Source organism: Oncorhynchus clarkii, chromosome 6 (assembly GCF_045791955.1).
Source record: "Oncorhynchus clarkii lewisi isolate Uvic-CL-2024 chromosome 6, UVic_Ocla_1.0, whole genome shotgun sequence".
NCBI lineage: Eukaryota > Metazoa > Chordata > Actinopteri > Salmoniformes > Salmonidae > Oncorhynchus > Oncorhynchus clarkii.
Genome location: NC_092152.1, coordinates 19,796,917 through 19,817,050, shown reverse-complemented (window position 1 = coordinate 19,817,050; position 20,134 = coordinate 19,796,917). Strand labels below are relative to the sequence as shown.

Genomic DNA, 20,134 nt, shown 5'->3' with positions numbered 1-20,134 from the left:
CCTAGATAAACCCCCTTCCTGGCCCCTAGATAAAAACCCTTCCTGGCCCCTAGATAAAACCCCTTCCTGGCCCCTAGATAAAACCCCTTCCTGGCCCCTAGATAAAACCCCTTCCTGGCCCCTAGATAAAACCCTGTCCTGGCCCCTAGATAAAACCCCTTCGTGGCCCCTAGATAAAAACCCTTCCTGGCCCCTAGATAAAACCCCTTCCTGGCCCCTAGATAAAACCCCTTCCTGGCCCCTAGATAAAACCCCTTCCTGGCCCCTAGATAAAACCCTGTCCTGGCCCCTAGATAAAACCCCTTCCTGGCCCCTAAATAAAACCCATTCCTGGCCCCTAGATACTGTATGATAGATGCATGATACTTTGTACGTGGAGTCGAGTCGAGCTCTCCCCCCACAGTTGAGCTGTAGTGTTAATTAAACTGGGTCAAGAAGCGGAGCCAGCTAGCAGACGTTGCCACCGTTTCCCTTTTAGTTTCCAGCCTTTTAATCAGTCTACAGCAGTCAGATCATGACATGAACCAGTCCCGGTCTTAAGTGTTTCATACTGAGCTTACCAAAGATCCCTCAATTATTAACACGGACTCCATCAGGCTTCTAATGGCCAGCCTGTCATAGAGGACCAAGGCTATTCAGAGTCATTCCACACAAAGGCTGAAGTACATACTTCTACCGTACTGTTCGCTGTCCAGAGTGATGAAATTAAACGTTTGTCCCATTATGACATTCCCCAACGGTAATACTCCTTAAAAAGCACTTCGCTTTGTCTCATTAGACCTAACGAAATGCCTTATCTGTGACTAGAATCACAATACAACTTGACTTCGCTCTTGGTGTTTTATAACCCAGAGAGAGCAAACAACCTTTGGTACAAGCTAAAAGTGTAAATTGGACATGTGTACAGTTTTCTACTTGTCCTCTTGCTTCCCTTATTCAAAATCTTCGTTATTCTAACAACCTTGAGTGTAATATACCACATGAACATAGATAAATCATCAAACAGAATTGTATTGATAAATTGATTTGACTATGGACAATTGGAAAGCTATGAATGCACACACTCAATAACATGCATGTCAAACACAAAGAACATTGAAACATTCAAGAATAAACACACCCTATGCACACGCCAGGGTTTCATACACACACACACCCTATGCACACGCCAGGGTTTCATACACACACACACCCTATGCACACGCCAGGGTTTCATACACACACACACCCTATGCACACACCAGGGTTTCATACACACACACCAGGGTTTCACACACCCTATGCACACACCAGGGTTTCACACACCCTATGCACACACCAGGGTTTCACACACCCTATGCACATACCAGACAGACAGACAGACAGACAGACAGACAGACAGACAGACAGGCACACAGGCACACAGGCACAGGCACACAGGCACACAGGCACACACACCCTGTCCCCCTGTATTTCAACATGAGGTGAGCTAGCTGCTTGATGGAAGTAAATCTTGTAGAGGGAAAAGGTTTTGGTTGGGTGCACTGAGCATTATTAAATCAGTCTAATCGATTAGTCTAAGTGCTACCTTCTTACTGTGTGCTTAGAATGTGGAATGAGGCACTTTCATCTAGATGTAAGTATGTTGTGGGTGGGTGCCTGTGTGTGTGTGAGTGTGTGCGTAACCAAAAGGTTACTGGATCAAATCCCCAAGCTGACAAGGTAAAAATCTGTCGTTCTGCCCCTGAACAAGGCAGTTAACCCAGTCTTCCCTGGTTGGCCGTCATTGTAAATAAGAAATTGTTCTTAACTCACTTGCCTAGTTAAATAAAGGTTAAATAAAAAATTGACCAGACATTTGAGAAGTTTACCGGACCCATATGCATTGGGTGTGTAACCAGATTAGGGCGTCCACCCACGGTGCTCAGAATGACAGAAATAACATTTATATTATGGTAAATCATCTTAACAGAACAAGTCGAGGATGCAATGATGTGCTTCCTTACCGCGCACTTTGAAGATAGAATAGCTGTCCACATGTACGTTTCCTCAGCCAACAAGATGAGTAACAAACAGCAACATCACTAGCTTAATCATAGGAGGTTCGTGAGTTTCAGGTTTGGGGAAACACATTTTCACCATAAAAATGCACCTTCATATTAAAGCATTCCATGCATCATTACATTTGCAGACTTATGTAGATTTGATATTAATAATTTAGGCTAATAATGTAAATCACTATTTGCAAAAAATACTGCTCAATGCATGGCTGAGCACGTACAGAACAGGCTATAGGCTATATCAGGTAAGTTTCTTATTTCCTTACACGGGAAAACACATTTCATGCAATTCTACTACACTTTATCTGACTGGAGACATTAGCAGAATGTTTTTAGTAGCCTACTCTGCTGACATTGACAAACAGATCGATAAAAACGACCTTGTCCGTAAAATAGGCCTATGAGAAGGGGAAGGGGAGACATACAGAATATGACATCCATCTAAACTGGAGGAGGACATGAAAAGGGGAAGCTAATGATGCTCTGTGGCCAAGTCATGCTTTAGTAGCCTATTCTGAATGATTAGATTTATTTCAGTTTAGACAGGAGTAGGCTAATTAGGCTATATAATCTTGGCAATTTAATTCAATTTACTTAGGGAAAGCTTAGCTTCCCCTAGACTTATGGATGCGCCGCCTATGAGTCTATGCCAATCTACTATCCCCCATAGTAGAAAAGTTGACCTTTTCTATTGGTCAGCTTGTCGAGAAATAAATAGCCCAAACAGACTCTGGGACAGTTGTGGGACAACTAACTGAAATTTATGTAGTGCTTTATCCGGGTAGCCGGAAAGTAGAGCATTGCAGTAGTCTAACCTAGAACTGACAAAAGCATGGATGAATTTTTCTGCATCATTTTTGGACAGAAAGTTTCGGATTTTTGCAATGTTACGTAGATGGAAAAAAGCTATCCTTGAAACAGTCTTGATATGTTCGTCAAAAGAGAGATCAGGGTCCAGAGTATAGGGTGTGTGAAACCCTGGTGTGTGCATAGAGTGTATGAAACCCTGGTGTGTACATAGGTTGTGTGTGAAACGCTGGTGTGTGCATAGGGTGTATGAAACCCTGGTGTGTACATAGGTTGTGTGTGAAACCCTGGTGTGTGCATAGAGTGTATGAAACCCTGGTGTGTACATAGGTTGTGTGTGAAACGCTGGTGTGTGCATAGGGTGTATGAAACCCTGGTGTGTACATAGGTTGTGTGTGAAACGGTGGTGTGTGCATAGGGTGTATGAAACCCTGGTGTGTACATAGGTTGTGTGTGAAACGCTGGTGTGTGCATAGGGTGTATGAAACCCTGGTGTGTACATAGGTTGTGTGTGAAACGCTGGTGTGTGCATAGGGTGTATGAAACCCTGGTGTGTACATAGGTTGTGTATGAAACCCTGGTGTGTACATAGGTTGTGTGTGAAACGCTGGTGTGTGCATAGGGAGTGTGAAACCCTGGTGTGTGCATAGGGTGTATGAAACCCTGGTGTGTACATAGGTTGTGTGTGAAACCCTGGTGTGTGCATAGGGTGTGTGTGAAACCCTGGTGTGTGCATAGGGTGTGTGTGTGTATGAAACCCTGGGGTATTAAATAGTGTGTGTGTGTGTGTGTGTGTGTGTGTGTGTGTGTGTGTGTGTGTGTGTGTGTGTGTGTGTGTGTGAAACCCTGATGTGTGCATAGGGTGTGTGAAACCCTGGTGTGTGTATAGGGTGTGTGCGTGTGTATGAAACCCTGGTGTGTGAAATAGGGCGTGTGTGTGTGTGTGTGTGTGTGTGTGTGTGTGTGTGTGTGTGTGTGTGTGTGTGTGTGTGTGTGTGTGTGTGTGTGTGTGTGTGTGTGTGTGTGTGTGTGTGTAGAGGGTGCATAAGAGAGTCATGACAAGGGGCGATGACTTCTGGAACCACGGACCAGTGGCCGAACAGACTCACGCATGTACGTACCACATGCACGCAGGCACCACACACACCCACACACAACACAAATACACCCACACATTCAAAAACAAACACAAGTACATTGTATTCTAACTGCCCTGCAGGGTACCGTACTACATGTTGAACTGTCTACTGAGATTCCATAAAGCACAGCTCTGGAGGCAGATACATTACTTCCTCCTTATACATGATCAAATAGTCTTCCATCCCAAGAAAGACCCATAACTTCCCACCCGCTGACTGACGGCAGCAGAGACAAAGTACTGGGGATCAAAGGTCCATGCAGAGAGACGGTCCTGGGGGTCCAAGGTCCACACAGGGAGACAGTCCTGGGGGTCCAAGGTCCACACAGAGAGACAGTCCTGGGGGTCCAAGGTCCACACAGAGAGACAGTCCTGGGGTCAAAGGTCCACACAGAGAGACAGTCCTGGGGGTCAAAGGTCCACACAGAGAGACAGTACTGGGGGTAAAAGGTCCACACAGAGAGACAGTCCTGGGGGTCCAAGGTCCCCACAGAGAGACAGTCCTGGGTGTCCAAGGTCCAAACAGAGAGACATACATTTGCTGATGTCATGGATAATGGGATAGGGGTTGAAGTGGGGGTGGATTGGTACACTTTTAGAAAAACTAATTGCTATCTAGAACCTAAAAAGGATATTTGACTGTCCCCATAGGATAACCATTGGAAGAACCCTTTTTAGTTCAATGTAGAACCCCTTCCACAGAGGGTTTTACCAGGAACCAAAAAGGATTCTACCTAGAACCAAAAAGGGTTCTCCTATGGGGACAGCCAAAGAACCCTTTTGGAAGCCTTTTTTCTAAGAGTGTAGAGGGAGCGTGGGCAGGGGCTTGAAAATGACTTTCTTCCAGGAGCACAGGAGTGGGATTTGAACATGTGCACATTGGGGTTATTATGGTTCACCAAGCATCGGACCCAGGCCCCTCCTCAGTGCCCCAATAGCAAGCATCTTTACCGTGCTTCTGTTTTGGAAGTTTTCGAAGCATGATAGACAGGTGATATACAGCACTGGAAATAGAGATAAAACACAGCTACAGTAGGCCCCTATTTAAGTGGCACGACATCTTATTCAGACTGTTTATTTCCAACTGTTACTTTGTTTTCTCAGAAAGCGTTTCAAATCTGAAAGCAAATACTGTCTGAGAACAGGCCCTTTCATTTCAGATGCCTAGTGGGAGCCATGCCAACGGGAAATAAACGTCTGAGAGTGAAAACAAACGACTGAGGTCTTAATTGTGAGCTTGTGTTCTTCGCTTGCCTAGTTAGTGAAATAATGTCTTAATTGTAATTTCATGCGTGTAGCGTTTGATTAATTTAGACATGAAGGTGAAAGCTTTCCAAGGCTCCTGGAGCAGGCTGAAGTGTGTTTACACACCAAAGTGCACAAAAGTTAGAGACTGTCAGGAGGTGGATCAGGCGCAGGAGAGCAGAGATGAGTCTACAAGGTATTTAATTCCACGACAGCACCAGTATACAGACAATCCTCACGGTGCGGAGAAATACCAGTCACTCGAAAATAACGGGCGTAAATACATAACCCGGCAAACAATAACCAGCCGACAAGAACCGACATGAACAATATATAAACACGCACACTAACATGTGGGAAACAGAGGGTTAAATAATGAACATGTAATTGAGGAATAGAAACCAGGTGTGTAGAAAACAAAGACAAAACAAATGGAAAATGAAAAGTGGATCTGTGATGGCTAAAAAAACGGTGACGTCGACCACCGAACGCCGCCCGAACAAGGAGAGGGACCGACTTCGGCGGAAGTCGTGACAGAGACGTTCCCTCAGGGTTTCCATGATTACATGTCCTCTGTACAACACTCTTCAAATACCCTAGCTAAGTTCACACCTATAGGACTCTCACTTCACTGACTTTCAAATAACATTTCTCATTTGCACCTACTTATTTAGGTTATAAGAACATGGACGTGTAGAGCAAGGCAAGAGAGAGAGTGAGTGAAAGAGATGAAGGAATAGGTTACTCCAATGAGACGAGGAGAAAGACTGATATAGTGAGATATAATGTGGTTAATTAAACCTCCATCCAAAACAGAACAATTGTGCATTGTTAAATGTGAGCACCACACATAGTGCGATAAAGCGTCCTTCACTCAAATCATTTTACAAATAGATTGCTCTGACTCAGAAATGACACTGTTGTGAGTGTTCTCGGACCACAAACAGAGAGAACATAACATGCATTGTGACTCGTGTCAGTATCACGCAACATGGCTAATTGAATGTGATAACCACTAGTTTTCCAAAAGCCACAACAATTGAAACAATCCCTCTCACAATCTAAATTATTCATCTGGGTTGGTAATGAAGTACAACATTTGTTCAGTGCAGCAGTCAAGAAATCTGCAGGAGAGGCTTCAGCCCAACCTATTCATGTATTTGATTTAACCCTGATGAATGCAGTATACAGATTACTGATAAGCCTAGAGCGAAAAGGCCTAACACACATATCAAAGTGATTTTTCTATTTTTAACTACAGTGCATTCAGAAAGTGTTGTTACTTTTTCTCATCAACCTACACACAATACCTCATAACGACAAAGGTTTTTAGACATTTTTGCTCATTTAAAACAATTAAAAATGGAAATATCACATTTGCATAAGTATTCAGACCCTTTTCAGTACTTTCTTGAAGCACCTTTGGCAGTGATTACAGCATTGAGTCTTCTTGGGTTTGATGCTACAAGCTTGGCACACCTGTATTTGGGGAGTTTCTCCCATTCTTCTCTGCAGATCCTCTCAAGCTATGTCAGATTGAATGGGGAACATTGCTGCAAAGCTATTTTCAGATCTCTCCATGTTCGATCGGGTTCAAGTCCAGGCTCTGGCTGACCCACTCAAGGACATTCAGAGACTTGTCCCGAAGCCACTCCTGTGTTGTCTTGGCTGTGTGCTTAGTGTCATTGTCCTGTTGGAAGGTGAACCTTCGCCCCAGTCTGAGGTCTTGAGCGCTCTGGAGCAGGTTTTCATCAATGATCCCTCTGTACTTTACTCCGTTCATCTTTGTCTTGATCCTGACTAGTCTCCCAGTCCCTACCGCGGAAAGACATTCCCACAGCATGATGCTGCCACCACCATGCTTCACCATAGGGATGGTGTCAGGTTTCCTCCAGATGTGACGCTTGGCATTCAGGCCAAAGAGTTCAATCTTTGTTTCATCAGACCAGAGAATCTTGTTTCTCATGGTCTGAGAGTCCTTTAGGTGCCTTTTGGCAAGTGGGCTGTCATGTTCCTTTTACTGAGGAGTGGCTTCCATCTGGCCACTCTACAATAAAAGCCTGATTGGTGGAGTGCTGTAGAGACGGTTGTCCTTCTGAAAGGTTCTCCCATCTCCACAGTGGAACTCTGGAGCTCTGTCAGACTGACCATTGGGTTCTTGATCATCTCCCTGACCAAGGCCCTTCTCCACCAATTGCTCAGTTTGGCAAGGCAGCCAGCTCTAGGAAGGGTTTTGGTGGTTCCAAACTTATTCAATTTAAGAATGATGGAGGTCACTGTGTTCTTGGGGACCTTCAATGCTGCAGAAATGTTTTGGTGCCCTTCCCCAGATCTGTGCCTCGACACAATCCTGTCTCGGAGCTCTACGGACAATTCCTTCAAACTCATGAATTGGTTTTGCTCTGACATGCACTGTCAACTGTTGGACCTTATATTGACAGAATTTACCACAGGTGGACTCAAGTTGTAGAAACATCTCAGGGATGATCAATGGAAACAGGATGCACCTGAGCTGAAATTTGAGTCTTATAGCAAAGGGTCTGAATACTTATGTAAATAAGGTTTTCTGTTTTTTAGATTTAATACATTTGCAAAAATTTCTAAAAACCTGTATTTGCTTTGTCATTATGGGGTATTGTGTTTAGATTGCTTTTTTTAATCCATTTTAGAAAAAGGCTGTAATGTAACAAAATGTGGAAAAAGTCAAGGGGTCTGAATACTTTCCGAAGGCACTGTACGTTACCCAACATAAATGAGACAGCCATTTTGAAGAATTAAACAATCACAGCAAACAGTGAATGTTCCTACAACTTTACGTTCCAATGGGGTCCCAATTTGGTTTCCAACTAGCTTGACAAGATCCCATGAATATTTAAAAAAATGTCCCGGGGTAATATTATATGACAAACATTAGTAGAAGTACATGCCATAATGGTTCTAAGAACATTTGGAGAATGTTTGTTTTTGACATTTTTAGAATATGTTAATCAAACGCTCATTGAGAAAACATTATAGCCATGTCATGGGAACATCCGAGGGAACCCCTGTCAAACTTTTGGGGGAACTTTTAGAAAACTTTATAATAGCACAACATTCTCAAAACGTCCCTGCAAACATTCTGAGAGTTTTGGGTAAACAGAAATTGTTAGCTGGGTTTAGACTACAACCAAGTCCACAACAAAATTAACAACAATGCAGAATTCTCACCAGCTATTCCACAACTGTTTACAATAATTGACAAATTGTCTATTTCTTGGACACTTTTCTCCCCTGAACTGATCAGTCTGTCTAAGGTTAACTTAAACTGTAGAGGCCACCCACTCCAAATACCAACTCAGTAAGAGCGCCACCTATAGATAACACTGAGTATATAAGTACATTTGTATATGAACAGTGTAAAAATAGCACATGAGAATGATAAATAGACACCGGAGCTGTTGTATAAGACTATTCTGCAGTTTCATTTCCTCACCCTAGGAGCTGTCGCTACATAACTGCTACTGTGATACTCAATTGGATTCTTTGGCGGTCTCTCCCTTCCATGCACTTTGCATAAGATGGAGCATTAAAATTGGCATTGGAAGGCTTCATACCCATGGAGCATGATGAGAGAGCGAGAGAGAGAGAGAGAGACAGAGACAGAGAGAGAGAGACAAACCAAAGGAGAGACAGAGAAGGGGGAGAGTGGGAGACAGTGACTGAATAAAAGGAGAGCATTTCACACTTCTTGTGCAACTCCAGGGGGCATGAAGACAATTCAGTAATGAATAACACACTCACTATCTGAGTCTCTCTCCTACAGAGGGAGAGGAAACAGAGAGGATGAGAAAGGTGCCAAGAAAGAACCTCTTCCAGAAGAGGGACAGAGGAAGAAGGGATACAAAGAGGAGAGGAAAGCGCTGAAATCTTAAATATAGAAAGAGGAAGAATATAATAGCAACCGCAGATTGAAAGGGACAGGTATTCAGTTTCAGGGCAACTGTCTTTTTGTATGTCACACCTTTTACTTTCAGCAAAAAGTCATCTGTAACGATAAGCCAAAGAATATGCCAAAAAGCGTGAGATGAAAATATTGTGATTGCTCAAGTGAGGGCTGTCCAGCAGCTTACACTAATGGGTGTTTCCTCTCTAGACTATATCATTTCAGTCACCAATTCAGCAAACACTTATTTCCCTCCATAATGGAGACATTATTCTCTTGGGGGCCGACACTTGACCAATTGCTTGTCATCTGGAAGGTTGAGAGGAAACTCTGTTATAATGGGGGATTTAATTACTTGTTGAAAACACCTGCCAGAGAACTTGATTCATTGCCAGTATGTCTCGGGAATGAATCATGGCACAGACTCACTGAATTACCATCGCACGCTGGCTCCATGAGTGTCCAACGCTTTATTTTCACTGTTCACATCCACCCTGGCAGACATTCATCCTTATTCTGAATGATCTGTAAATCCATGTGGGCAAGGGTGCTGACAAAGAGAACAATTGGGTTAGAAGACGTACCATGATAGGTCAATAACAGCACCAATCAAACACCAGGGAATGTAATCTGTCACACCAAGTAACCTGCTGTCCTTTAAAAGGATCAGGTGACCTACAGTTGATCCAGTAGCATCACCGTGAGGTTAAAACCCCTGATGTCCCCCAGATGATCAATCTTTAATCGATCGGTTTGTATCTGTATGTCACCTACCTAATGCACATCATCCACTCTGCTACTCTCCCAGGCTGTGAAAGGGTACATGGTGGGCTGTTACCGTAGCAACACATGGTGAGAGTGGTAATGGCTTTTTGATTAACTGTGCCGACCAATCAACACTTGGCCATGGTGTGTCAGCAGGTTGGATTGTGAGTGTGACATTTAGAGGTGTGACTGTGGCTGTGACATGATGGGACTATTGGTATCTGAGGGAATGTGAAGTTACAAATGATTTATCTACATTAAGCACTAGTATACAGAAGAGCTGTATTCTAGTGAATGACTTCCAAAGAAGCACAACCAATATTTCTAATCACAACCTCTAACCATTGTTTCATCATGAGCAAAGAGTATCAAGTAGTGAATCCCAAAAGCCATCTACAACCACTGAGAAAGAACCTCCATGGACAACATAACAGCAGTTACAACCTCCATCTCTCAGCACTGAAAAGTCCCAACAGCACTGATTTCTGAATAGACATCGTGGCCAAGTATAATGGCACCCTTGCAAATTTCTTAAATAATTCCCTATTTGTTCTAAAATATGTTGAAAGAAGGTGAAGGTGCTTGTGTGGGGGAGAGATATGAGGTCCAAGAGTTTGGCTGTAGCATCAAAGGGCCTCATATGGGGACACCCACACAGAACCAGAGGCATACAGAACGTGTATGAACTTACACTGCCATTGTGACAACTCCTGAGATGGCTCAGACCCACAATCTAGCTCCATCAGTGATTAGAAAACCTCGCACACACACTTCTCTCTGTCAATGCCTTACACTGATGCACACAGAAACCATCAGTGATTACAATATCATCTATTTGAGCCATACACATGCAAATGCTTCACACACACACACACACACATACACATTCATCTTGACTGGTTTAACATCATAGAGACACTTGGTTTGAGACTTTGATGTTGCGTGATTAAAATAAGACTGGGGAGAACCAAGACAAGATGCCTGGTTATTAACAACCTGTAATATGTTGTGTATCAAATGCCTGGTTATTAACAATCTGTCATAAATTTATACCAGACAATAAATAAAACCAGCTTATAACAAGGTCTATAAATATCCTGTGACAACCAATACATTTCCTCGTACATTTTCTCACTGCCCCTCATGCAGTGGACACACGCATGTGCACATTCAGTGCACGCACACAGCCCAATGCCAGAGAAGGCTGTATGGTCTCTTGCACCCAACAAGGACAACCTCAGGGAAGTCACATCCAGAATAAAACACTTGTCAGACAGAAAACAGGAAGGTGTGGATTGGCTGTAATACCATCTGAACCTAACTGCTTAGATATCTTCACCAAACAGTCACAGTATAATCCTCTGCTGGCCTTTCTTCCTCACAACCCCATCCTGTGTCAGCTTGGTCCCAGATCTGTTTGGCCCATCTTGTCAATGACCAAATAGGAATTGGTAAGACAGCACAAACAGATCTGTGACCAGGATATTCCTGTGTGGCTTCAGCAGTTACCTGTATATCGAATGGAGCAAAAAAGCAAAAACAACTACCCACCTTAAATCAATATCAACCTCCCCCTCTTCTTGCTCTGCTCCTAATCCTCTCTCCATTCACTGTCCCATATCTCCTCTACCTCCCTCTCTCCTACTACACCTTTCCTCCACCTCCCTCCCCACTCCAGACCACTCTGGTACCCATACCTTGAGCAGGCGTACAGATGGTAGGAAGGCTGCAGCGCACAGTTTCCTAATGGTCCAGTTGATTGGCCGCGCAGCATCCAGCTGCTGGTTCATGGTTCCCGCTCCTCCCGCCTGGCTTTTCCAAGAAAAGAGCCCTTTGGAGGGGGCAAAGCAGCAGAGTCTCCGGCCAAATAGAACAACTCAGATCCCGGCAGAGCATGACCCCTAACACCAGACCACCACCTTTGTTTTGGTCCCCCGGCAGCTCAGCCCTTCCTTCACCTGGGTGCAATCCTTCCACTCTCCCTCTCCCCCACCCCTCCCTCCCCTCCCCACAGATCCACAGGGTCCGATGGCCGAGTTCTGAACGCCTGGAGCATCCAGCCCTCTCTCCACCTGCGGTATCCCAGTATCCCAGTCTGCCAGTCCACCCGGAGCATACGTTCCAGAACAGAGTAAAAAACTAAGAAAAGGAAATGGAGAAAGAAGAGAGAAGGGAGCAGCAAAAAGGAGAGGAGGAAAGGAGAGAAGAGCAGCACAGCACGGGAGAGCAGAGCAGAGCCCGTCAACTGAGCAGAGTGACAGGGAGCAGCACAGCACTGTCTCCAAGACGAGAGAGAGAGAGAGAGAGAGAGAGAGAGAGAGAGAGAGAGAGAGAGAGAGAGAGAAATAAAGAAAGAAAGAGGGGGAAATGGAGAAGGAAAGAGAATGGATAAGGCAGATTGAAAGAGAGAAGATATAAATAAATTAGAGCATGAGAGAGCCTGAGCACAAGGCGAAAAGAGGAGAGCGAGGACAGGAGATGAGAGAGGAGAAGAGAGCGAGCGAGCAAGTGAGAGAAAGAGGGGAGAGATGGAGAGAGGTATGGCGCGTAAGAAAGATGCAACGAGAGGAGTGAGTGTCACAGATATAGCCCCCTTCATTTGAAATGGAGATGAATATGGAGAAATGTAACTGATATGGCATTCAAATCAGTATAATTTTAATACCGAATGCACATGTCATCCTCATCCATATTGATAAAACCATCAGAATGCTAAAGCAGGCAACACCCATTTAAAAATATTGAGTAAAAATGTCCATACTCTAAAGACCTATGTTTCTTCTGCTCCATTTCACTCTCTGTAGTGTCCCTCTTCTCCATCCCCACCCCCTTTCTCCTCCCTCTCTTTCTCTCTGCCCTTTCCACTGACTCTCTCCAGTGTGTGTGTGTGTGTGTGTGTGTGTGTGTGTGTGTGTGTGTGTGTGTGTGTGTGTGTGTGTGTGTGTGTGTGTGTGTGTGTGTGTGTGTGTGTGTGTGTGTGTGTGTGTGTGTGTGTGTGTGTGTGTGTGTGGAGTGCAAATTATACCGTGACATTCAGGGGTCTATTTTTGTTTCACAGGACTTTTTCACAGCAACACATTCCCACACCTATTTGTGCGTACTCTTGCACCTGCACAAACAAAATGATGGGCCTAATAGCAAAGACATGTGCTTTAACAGGCAACATGGATTACCTTTAAATGTGGCATGAACACAACCAGTCAAGATGTTTTCATCTGATTGTCAAACAAATCACTTCAAAAAGTATGCTACCAGCACATGTTGGTCCACTCCAAAATAATCCAAACAGTGCACTGTGCACCTGCCATTTGATGAAGGGAAAGACACACCTGTTACAAAACACCAGAAAGTGTGATGTCATTCTGCGATTGTCATTACACCTACACTACACTAATTAATTGATGCGTCTTGCTGAAAAATTGACCTTCTTTCTAAAAAGAAAAGTCCGGACCCCTGAAAAGGGGCTGACATACAGGACCCAACTAGAGCTGTGTCTGTCCTGAACTCATCGGCGATGGAAACTGTGAGGGTCCAGTTGAAACAATGTTGCAAGTTCGCTAGCAGGCTGGACCCAGTCGATTATGTTGCAAGTTCGCTAGCAGGCTGGACCCAGTCGATAATGTTGCAAGTTCGCTAGCAGGCTGGACCCAGTTCGATAATGTTGCAAATTCGCTAGCAGGCTGGACCCAGTTCGATAATGTTGCAAGTTCGCTAGCAGGCTGGACCCAGTCGATAATGTTGCAAGTTCGCTAGCAGGCTGGACCCAGTCGATAATGTTGCAAATTCGCTAGCAGGCTGGACCCAGTTCGATAATGTTGCAAATTCGCTAGAGAGCTGGACCCAGTTCGATAATGTTGCAAATTCGCTACATGGCTGGACCCAGTTCGATAATGTTGCAAATTTGCTAGAGGGCTGTACCCAGTCGATACAAGTTTGCTAGCGAAAGCTCAAGACAGACAGTTTTTTTTGTCTGGGTTACTCTAGCCCCTCCCTAGTGAAAGGACCCCATAACCACAACAACATATTGTCCAAAGGGACAAGCTGAAACAAAGCTGCAAACACCTCTTAGTACCCAATAATTAAAACGTTGATAAAAAATGTCATGCTAATGCAAATGATGGATCCCCTCAGCAGCAGCCTTCACAAGTTCAGACTGGTACAGACAGATTCAATAAGCAGTGATTCAATGATTGTGTGTGTGTGTGTGTGTGTGTGTGTGTGTGTGTGTGTGTGTGTGTGTGTGTGTGTGTGTGTGTGTGTGTGTGTGTGTGTGTGTGTGTGTGTGTGTGTGTGTGTGTGTGTGTGGTATAACAGTGACAAATACACTTCAAACCGTGGGGGGGATCTGTAGAAGAGAGTTGATGACTAATGTATCAGTCGAGGTCATTACTGTGCAAGGAGTTTAGCTAAGAACAAAAGGGGTGGCATTAGCAATAGCAATAACACCAGTCCTACTATATGTCAATACTATCAGTGCAGTGATTTACATTTCGACAGGTACGTCGTCATGTGACTGGTTCCCAGTAGGATGCCCGGGGCTCATGGGAGAACAGCGAGTAGTGTCTGTGTTCACCGTGGTGACTGGTAAGATGGACTCTATTTGGAGAGCGAGATTGCTGCACTGAGCCCTGACGGCCTCTCCCACACCGGGGTCGTGGCTGCATGCAGACTGACACACACCCACACGGAGCAACCCGCATCACACCACAAAATCACAGGTTAACCGCTACACTACTGCAAACACACACAGTATTACTCCCCACAGGTTACACCAGTACAACTAGACACCACACACACAGTATTACTCCCCACAGGTTACACCAGTACAACTAGACACCACGCACACAGTATTACTCCCCACAGGTTACACCAGTACAACTAGACACCACACACACAGTATTACTCCCCACAGGTTACACCAGTACAACTAGACACCACACACACAGTATTACTCCCCACAGGTTACACCAGTACAACTAGACACCACACACACAGTATTACTCCCCACAGGTTACACCAGTACAACTAGACACCACACACACAGTATTACTCCCCACAGGTTACACCAGTACAACTAGACACCACACACACAGTATTACTCCCCACAGGTTACACCAGTACACACAGTATTACTCCCCACAGGTTACACCAGTACAACTAGACACCACACACACAGTATTACTCCCCACAGGTTACACCAGTACACACAGTATTACTCCCCACAGGTTACACCAGTACAACTAGACACCACACACACAGTATTACTCCCCACAGGTTACACCAGTACACACAGTATTACTCCCCACAGGTTACACCAGTACAACTAGACACCACACACACAGTATTACTCCCCACAGGTTACACCAGTACACACAGTATTACTCCCCACAGGTTACACCAGTACAACTAGACACCACACACACAGTATTACTCCCCACAGGTTACACCAGTACTCACAGTATTACTCCCCACAGGTTACCCCAGCACAACTAGACACCACCCACACAGTATTATTCCCCAGTTACACCATTGAAAACACATGCCACACAGAACCTATTACTCCCCACAGGTAAACAGTCCAAACATACAGGCTGTCAGATTGGTATTCCGATCTCCTTTTGTTTGTTTTTTAAAGAAAGAAAACAGAAAGAAACACAACAAAGACAATCACTTGATTGAATTACCCATTCATTCTCACAATTCCCCATTCACATTCTCACTTAACATCCAAGATGGCACAGCAGTCAGTCCTTTGTCCTCGTCTTGTCGTGTCCCGTGTATATATATATTTACATATTTTCTTTGCATATCTTTTCAAATATATATATATTTTTTCTTCTAAAAACTCAACTTCAAAACACTCTCCTGCCTCACCAATTTATATAAAAAAAGTATTATTCAACTCAAATCTGAAATCCACAACAGAAGCTAGCCAATTCACTGGCTAACGTTAGTATTCAGCTAACCACGGCTAGGGGTCATCAGCTATCCTTTAGCTCGAAAAGCTATCTCCAGTTTTGTACAACGCGACTCAGACCAGAGCATACCGGACCTATTTTCTCTCCATATCCTCAGATTTCTACCACAAGCTCTGGACATTTACACCTGGATCTTGCAGCTAGCTAGCTGCTATCCGAGTGACCATTGGCTTACATCGGGCCCGGCTAGCTGTTTGAATTGCCGTGACCCCAACCAACCTCACTACTCACTGGACCCTTATGATCACTCTACTAAGCATGCCTCTCCTTAATGTAAATATGCCTTGTCCATTGCTGTTCTGGTTAGTGTTTATTGGCTTATTTCACTGTAGAGCCTAGCCCTGCTCATTATACCTTATCCTACATTTCAGTTCCACCAACCACACATGCGATGACATCACCTGGTTTCAATGATGTTTCTAGATACAATATCTCTCTCATCATCACTCAATGCCTAGGTTTACCTCCACTGTATTCACATCCTACCATACCTTTGTCTGTACATTATACCTTGAAGCTATTTTATCGCCCCCAAAAACCTCCTTTAACTCTCTGTTCAGGACGTCCTAGACGACCAATTCTCATAGCTTTTAGCCGTACCCTTATCCTACTCCTCCTCTGTTGCTCTGGTGATGTAGAGGTGAATCCAGGCCTTGCAGTGCCTAGCTCCACTCCTATTCCCCAGGCGCTCTCTTTTGATGACTTCTGTAACCGTAATAGCCTTGGTTTCATGCATGTAAACATTAGAAGCATCCTCCCTAAGTTTGTTTTATTCACTGCTTTAGCACACTCTTCCAACCCGGATGTTCTAGCCGTGTCTGAATCCTGGCTTAGGAAGACCACCAAAAACTCTGAAATCTCCATCCCTAACGACAACATTTTCAGACAAGATAGAACGGTGTTGCAATCTACTGCAGAGATAGCCTGCAGAGTTCTGTCCTACTATCCAGGTCTTTACCCAAACAACTTGAACTTCTATTTTTTTAAATCCAACTCTCTAAAAACAAGTCTCTCACAGTTGCCGCCTGCTATAGACCACCCTCTGCCCCCAGCTGTGCTCTGGACACCATATATGAACTGATTGCCCCCCATATATCTTCAGAGCTTGTGCTGCTAGGTGACCTAAACTGGAACATGCTTAACACCCCAGCCATCCTACAATCTAAGCTTGATGCCCTCAATCTCACACAAATTATCAATGAATCTACCAGGTACCACCCCAAAGCCGTTAGCACGGGCACCCTCATAGATATCATCCTAACCAGCTTGCCCTCTAAATACACCTCCGCTGTTTTCAACCAAGATCTCAGCGATCACTGCCTCATTGCCTGCATCCGTAATGGGTCAGCGGTCAAGCGACCTCCACTCATCACCGTCAAAAGCTCCCTGAAACACTTCCACGAGCAGGCCTTTCTAATCGTCCTGGCCCGGGTACCCTGGAAGGATATTGACCTCATCCCGTCAGTAGAGGATGCCTGGTTATTTTTTTTTAAATGCATTCCTCACCATCTTAAATAAGAAATTTAGAACCAGGAGCAGATATAGCCCTTGGTTCTCTCCAGAACTGACTGCCCTTAACCAACACAAAAACATCATATGGCGTTCTGCATTAGCATCGAACAGCCCCCGTGATATGCAACTTTTCAGGGAAGTTTGAAACCAATATACACAGGCAGTTAGAAAAGCCAAGGCTAGCTTTTTCAAGCAGAAATTTGCTTCCTGCAACACAAACTCAAAAAAGTTCTGGGACACTGTAAAGTCCATGGAGAATAAGAACACAGCTGCCCACTGCACTGAGGAGAGGAAACTCTGTCACCACCGATAAATCCACTATAATTGAACATTTCAATAAGCATTTTTCTACGGCTGGCCATGCTTTCCACCTGGCTACCCCTACCCCGGGTAACTGCACTGTACCCCCCACAGCAACTCGCCCAAGCCTTCCCCATTTCTCCTTCTCCCAAATCCAGTCAGCGGATGTTCTGAAATAGCTGCAAAATCTGGACCCCTACAAATCAGCCGGGCTAGACAACCTGGACCCTTTCTTTCTAAAATGATCTGCCGAAATTGTTGCAACCCCTATTACTAGCCTGTTCAAACTCTCTTTCGTGTCGTCTGAGATTCCCAAAGATTGGAAAGCAGCTGCGGTCATCCCCCTCTTCAAAGGTGGAGGACACTCTTGACCCAAACTGCTACAGACCTATATCTATCCTACCCTGCCTTTCTAAGGTCTTCGAAAGCCAAGTCAACAAACAGATTACCGACCATTTCGAATCCCACCGCACCTTCTCCACTATGCAATCTGGTTTCAGAGCTGGTCATGGGTGCACCTCAGGGTCCTAAATGATATCTTAACCGCCATCGATAAGAAACTGCGCAGCCGTATTCATTGACCTGGCCAAGGCTTTCGACTCTGTCAATCACCACATCCTCATCGGGAAGACTCGATAACCTTGGTTTCTCAAATGATTGTCTCGCCTGGTTCACCAACTACTTATCTGATAGAGTTCAGTGTGTCAAATCGGAGGGCCTGTTGTCCGGGCCTCTGGCAGTCTCTATGGGGGTGCCACAGGGTTCAATTCTTAAGACGACTCTCTTCTCTGTATACATCAATGATGTCGCTCTTGCTGCTGGTGAGTCTCTGATCCACCTCTACGCAGACGACACCATTCTGTATACTTCTGTTCCTTCTTTGGACACTGTGTTAACAACCCTCCAGACGTGCTTCAATGCCATACAACTCTCCTTCCGATGCAGTCTATCACAGTGTCATCCGTTTTGTTACCAAAGCCCCATATACTACCCACCACTGTGACCTGTATGCTCCCGTTGGCTGGCCCTCGCTTCATATCCTCCCTACAAACCCACTGGCTCCAGGTCATCTACAAGACCCTGCTAGGTAAAGTCCCCCCTTATCTCAACTCGCTGGTCACCATAGTGGCACGCACTCCAGCAGGTATATCTCTCTGGTCACCCCCAAAACCAAATCTTCCTTTTGCCGCCTCTCCTTCCAGTTCTCTGCTGCCAATGACTGGAACAAACTACAAAAATCTCTGAAACTGGAAACACTTATCTCCCTCACTAGCTTTAAGCAGCTCACAGATTACTGCACCTGTACATAGCCCATCTATAATTTAGCCCAAACAACTGAGGTAGTTGTTGTAGTTCCCCTACTGTATTTATTTATTTATTTTGCTCCTTTGCACCCCATTATTTTTATTTCTACTTTGCACATTCTTCCACTGCAAATCTACCATTCCAGTGTTTACTTGCTATATTGTATTTATTTCGCCACCATGGCCTTTTTTTGCCTTTACCTCCCTTATCTCACCTCATTTGCTCACATTGTATATGGACTTATTTTTCTACTGTATTATTGACTGTATGTTTGTTTTACTCCATGTGTAACTGTGTTGTTGTATGTGTCGAACTGCTTTGCTTTATCTTGGCCAGGTCGCAATTGTAAATGAGAACTTGTTCTCAACTTGCCTACCTGATTAAATAAAGGTGAAATAAATCAAATAAATAAAAAACAAGATAAAACCTTTAGCGGTATCTCTGACATACTCTAACCCCAGTCACCTCAGCCAATCTCTCAGATGTCAAATCTACTTTTGACAGTGAAGGGCACACCTCTACAGTATGATCCAACTGCACAGCGCCATGTAGGCTAACACAGTGTGTGTGTGTGTGTGTGTGTGTGTGTTGTACGGCAATGTGACCACCAACAGAGAAGTGTCATACACTCTCTCTCATCCTCCCTTTCCTCTTCTCCCTCCCCTTGATCGCTCCCTCACTCTATCAATCCTGATTGTGAACCTGTTGCTTTTCTAGCTCGCGGCAGCCAGTTCTGTTGTTGTTCACCTCACACAGCAGATGAGGGTCACGGTCCTGCACTGTGCTGCCCCTGTACAAGCACTAGATGGCAACCCTCTAATGCGGATCACCAACTCCAGCCCCACTACTTCATGTTCATTATGTTTTCAAATCAAAATCCAATCAAATTTAATTTGTGACATGCACCGAATAGAACAGAGAAATGCTTACTTATAAGCCCCCAAACAACAATGCAGTTTTAAGAAAAATACCCCAAAAAATAAGAAATAAAGTAACAAATAATTAAAGTGCAGCAGTAAAATAACAATAGCATGCTGTGTTGTTCTTTGATCACTTAACAATCCTCATCACTGAGCACCTGAGAACATATTGACTTCCTAATGACGATGTTTCTGTCAGAAGG

The 20,134-nt window shown here is 44.5% G+C and overlaps 1 protein-coding gene across 3 annotated transcripts in view; it reads right to left on the bottom strand.

Annotated features, from left to right (window-relative positions):
* The window catches only part of LOC139410728 (transient receptor potential cation channel subfamily M member 3-like), a 152,231-nt gene extending 140,452 nt beyond the window's left edge, over positions 1–11,779 (bottom strand). For all 3 annotated transcript variants that reach the window (XM_071156170.1, XM_071156171.1, XM_071156169.1), the window contains exon 1: positions 11,614–11,779. In XM_071156170.1, the coding sequence (XP_071012271.1) occupies positions 11,614–11,706 (93 nt within the window). In that variant the 5' untranslated portion in view covers positions 11,707–11,779. The remainder of the gene's footprint in view (positions 1–11,613) is intronic.
* Positions 11,780–20,134: the final 8,355 nt, after the last annotated feature.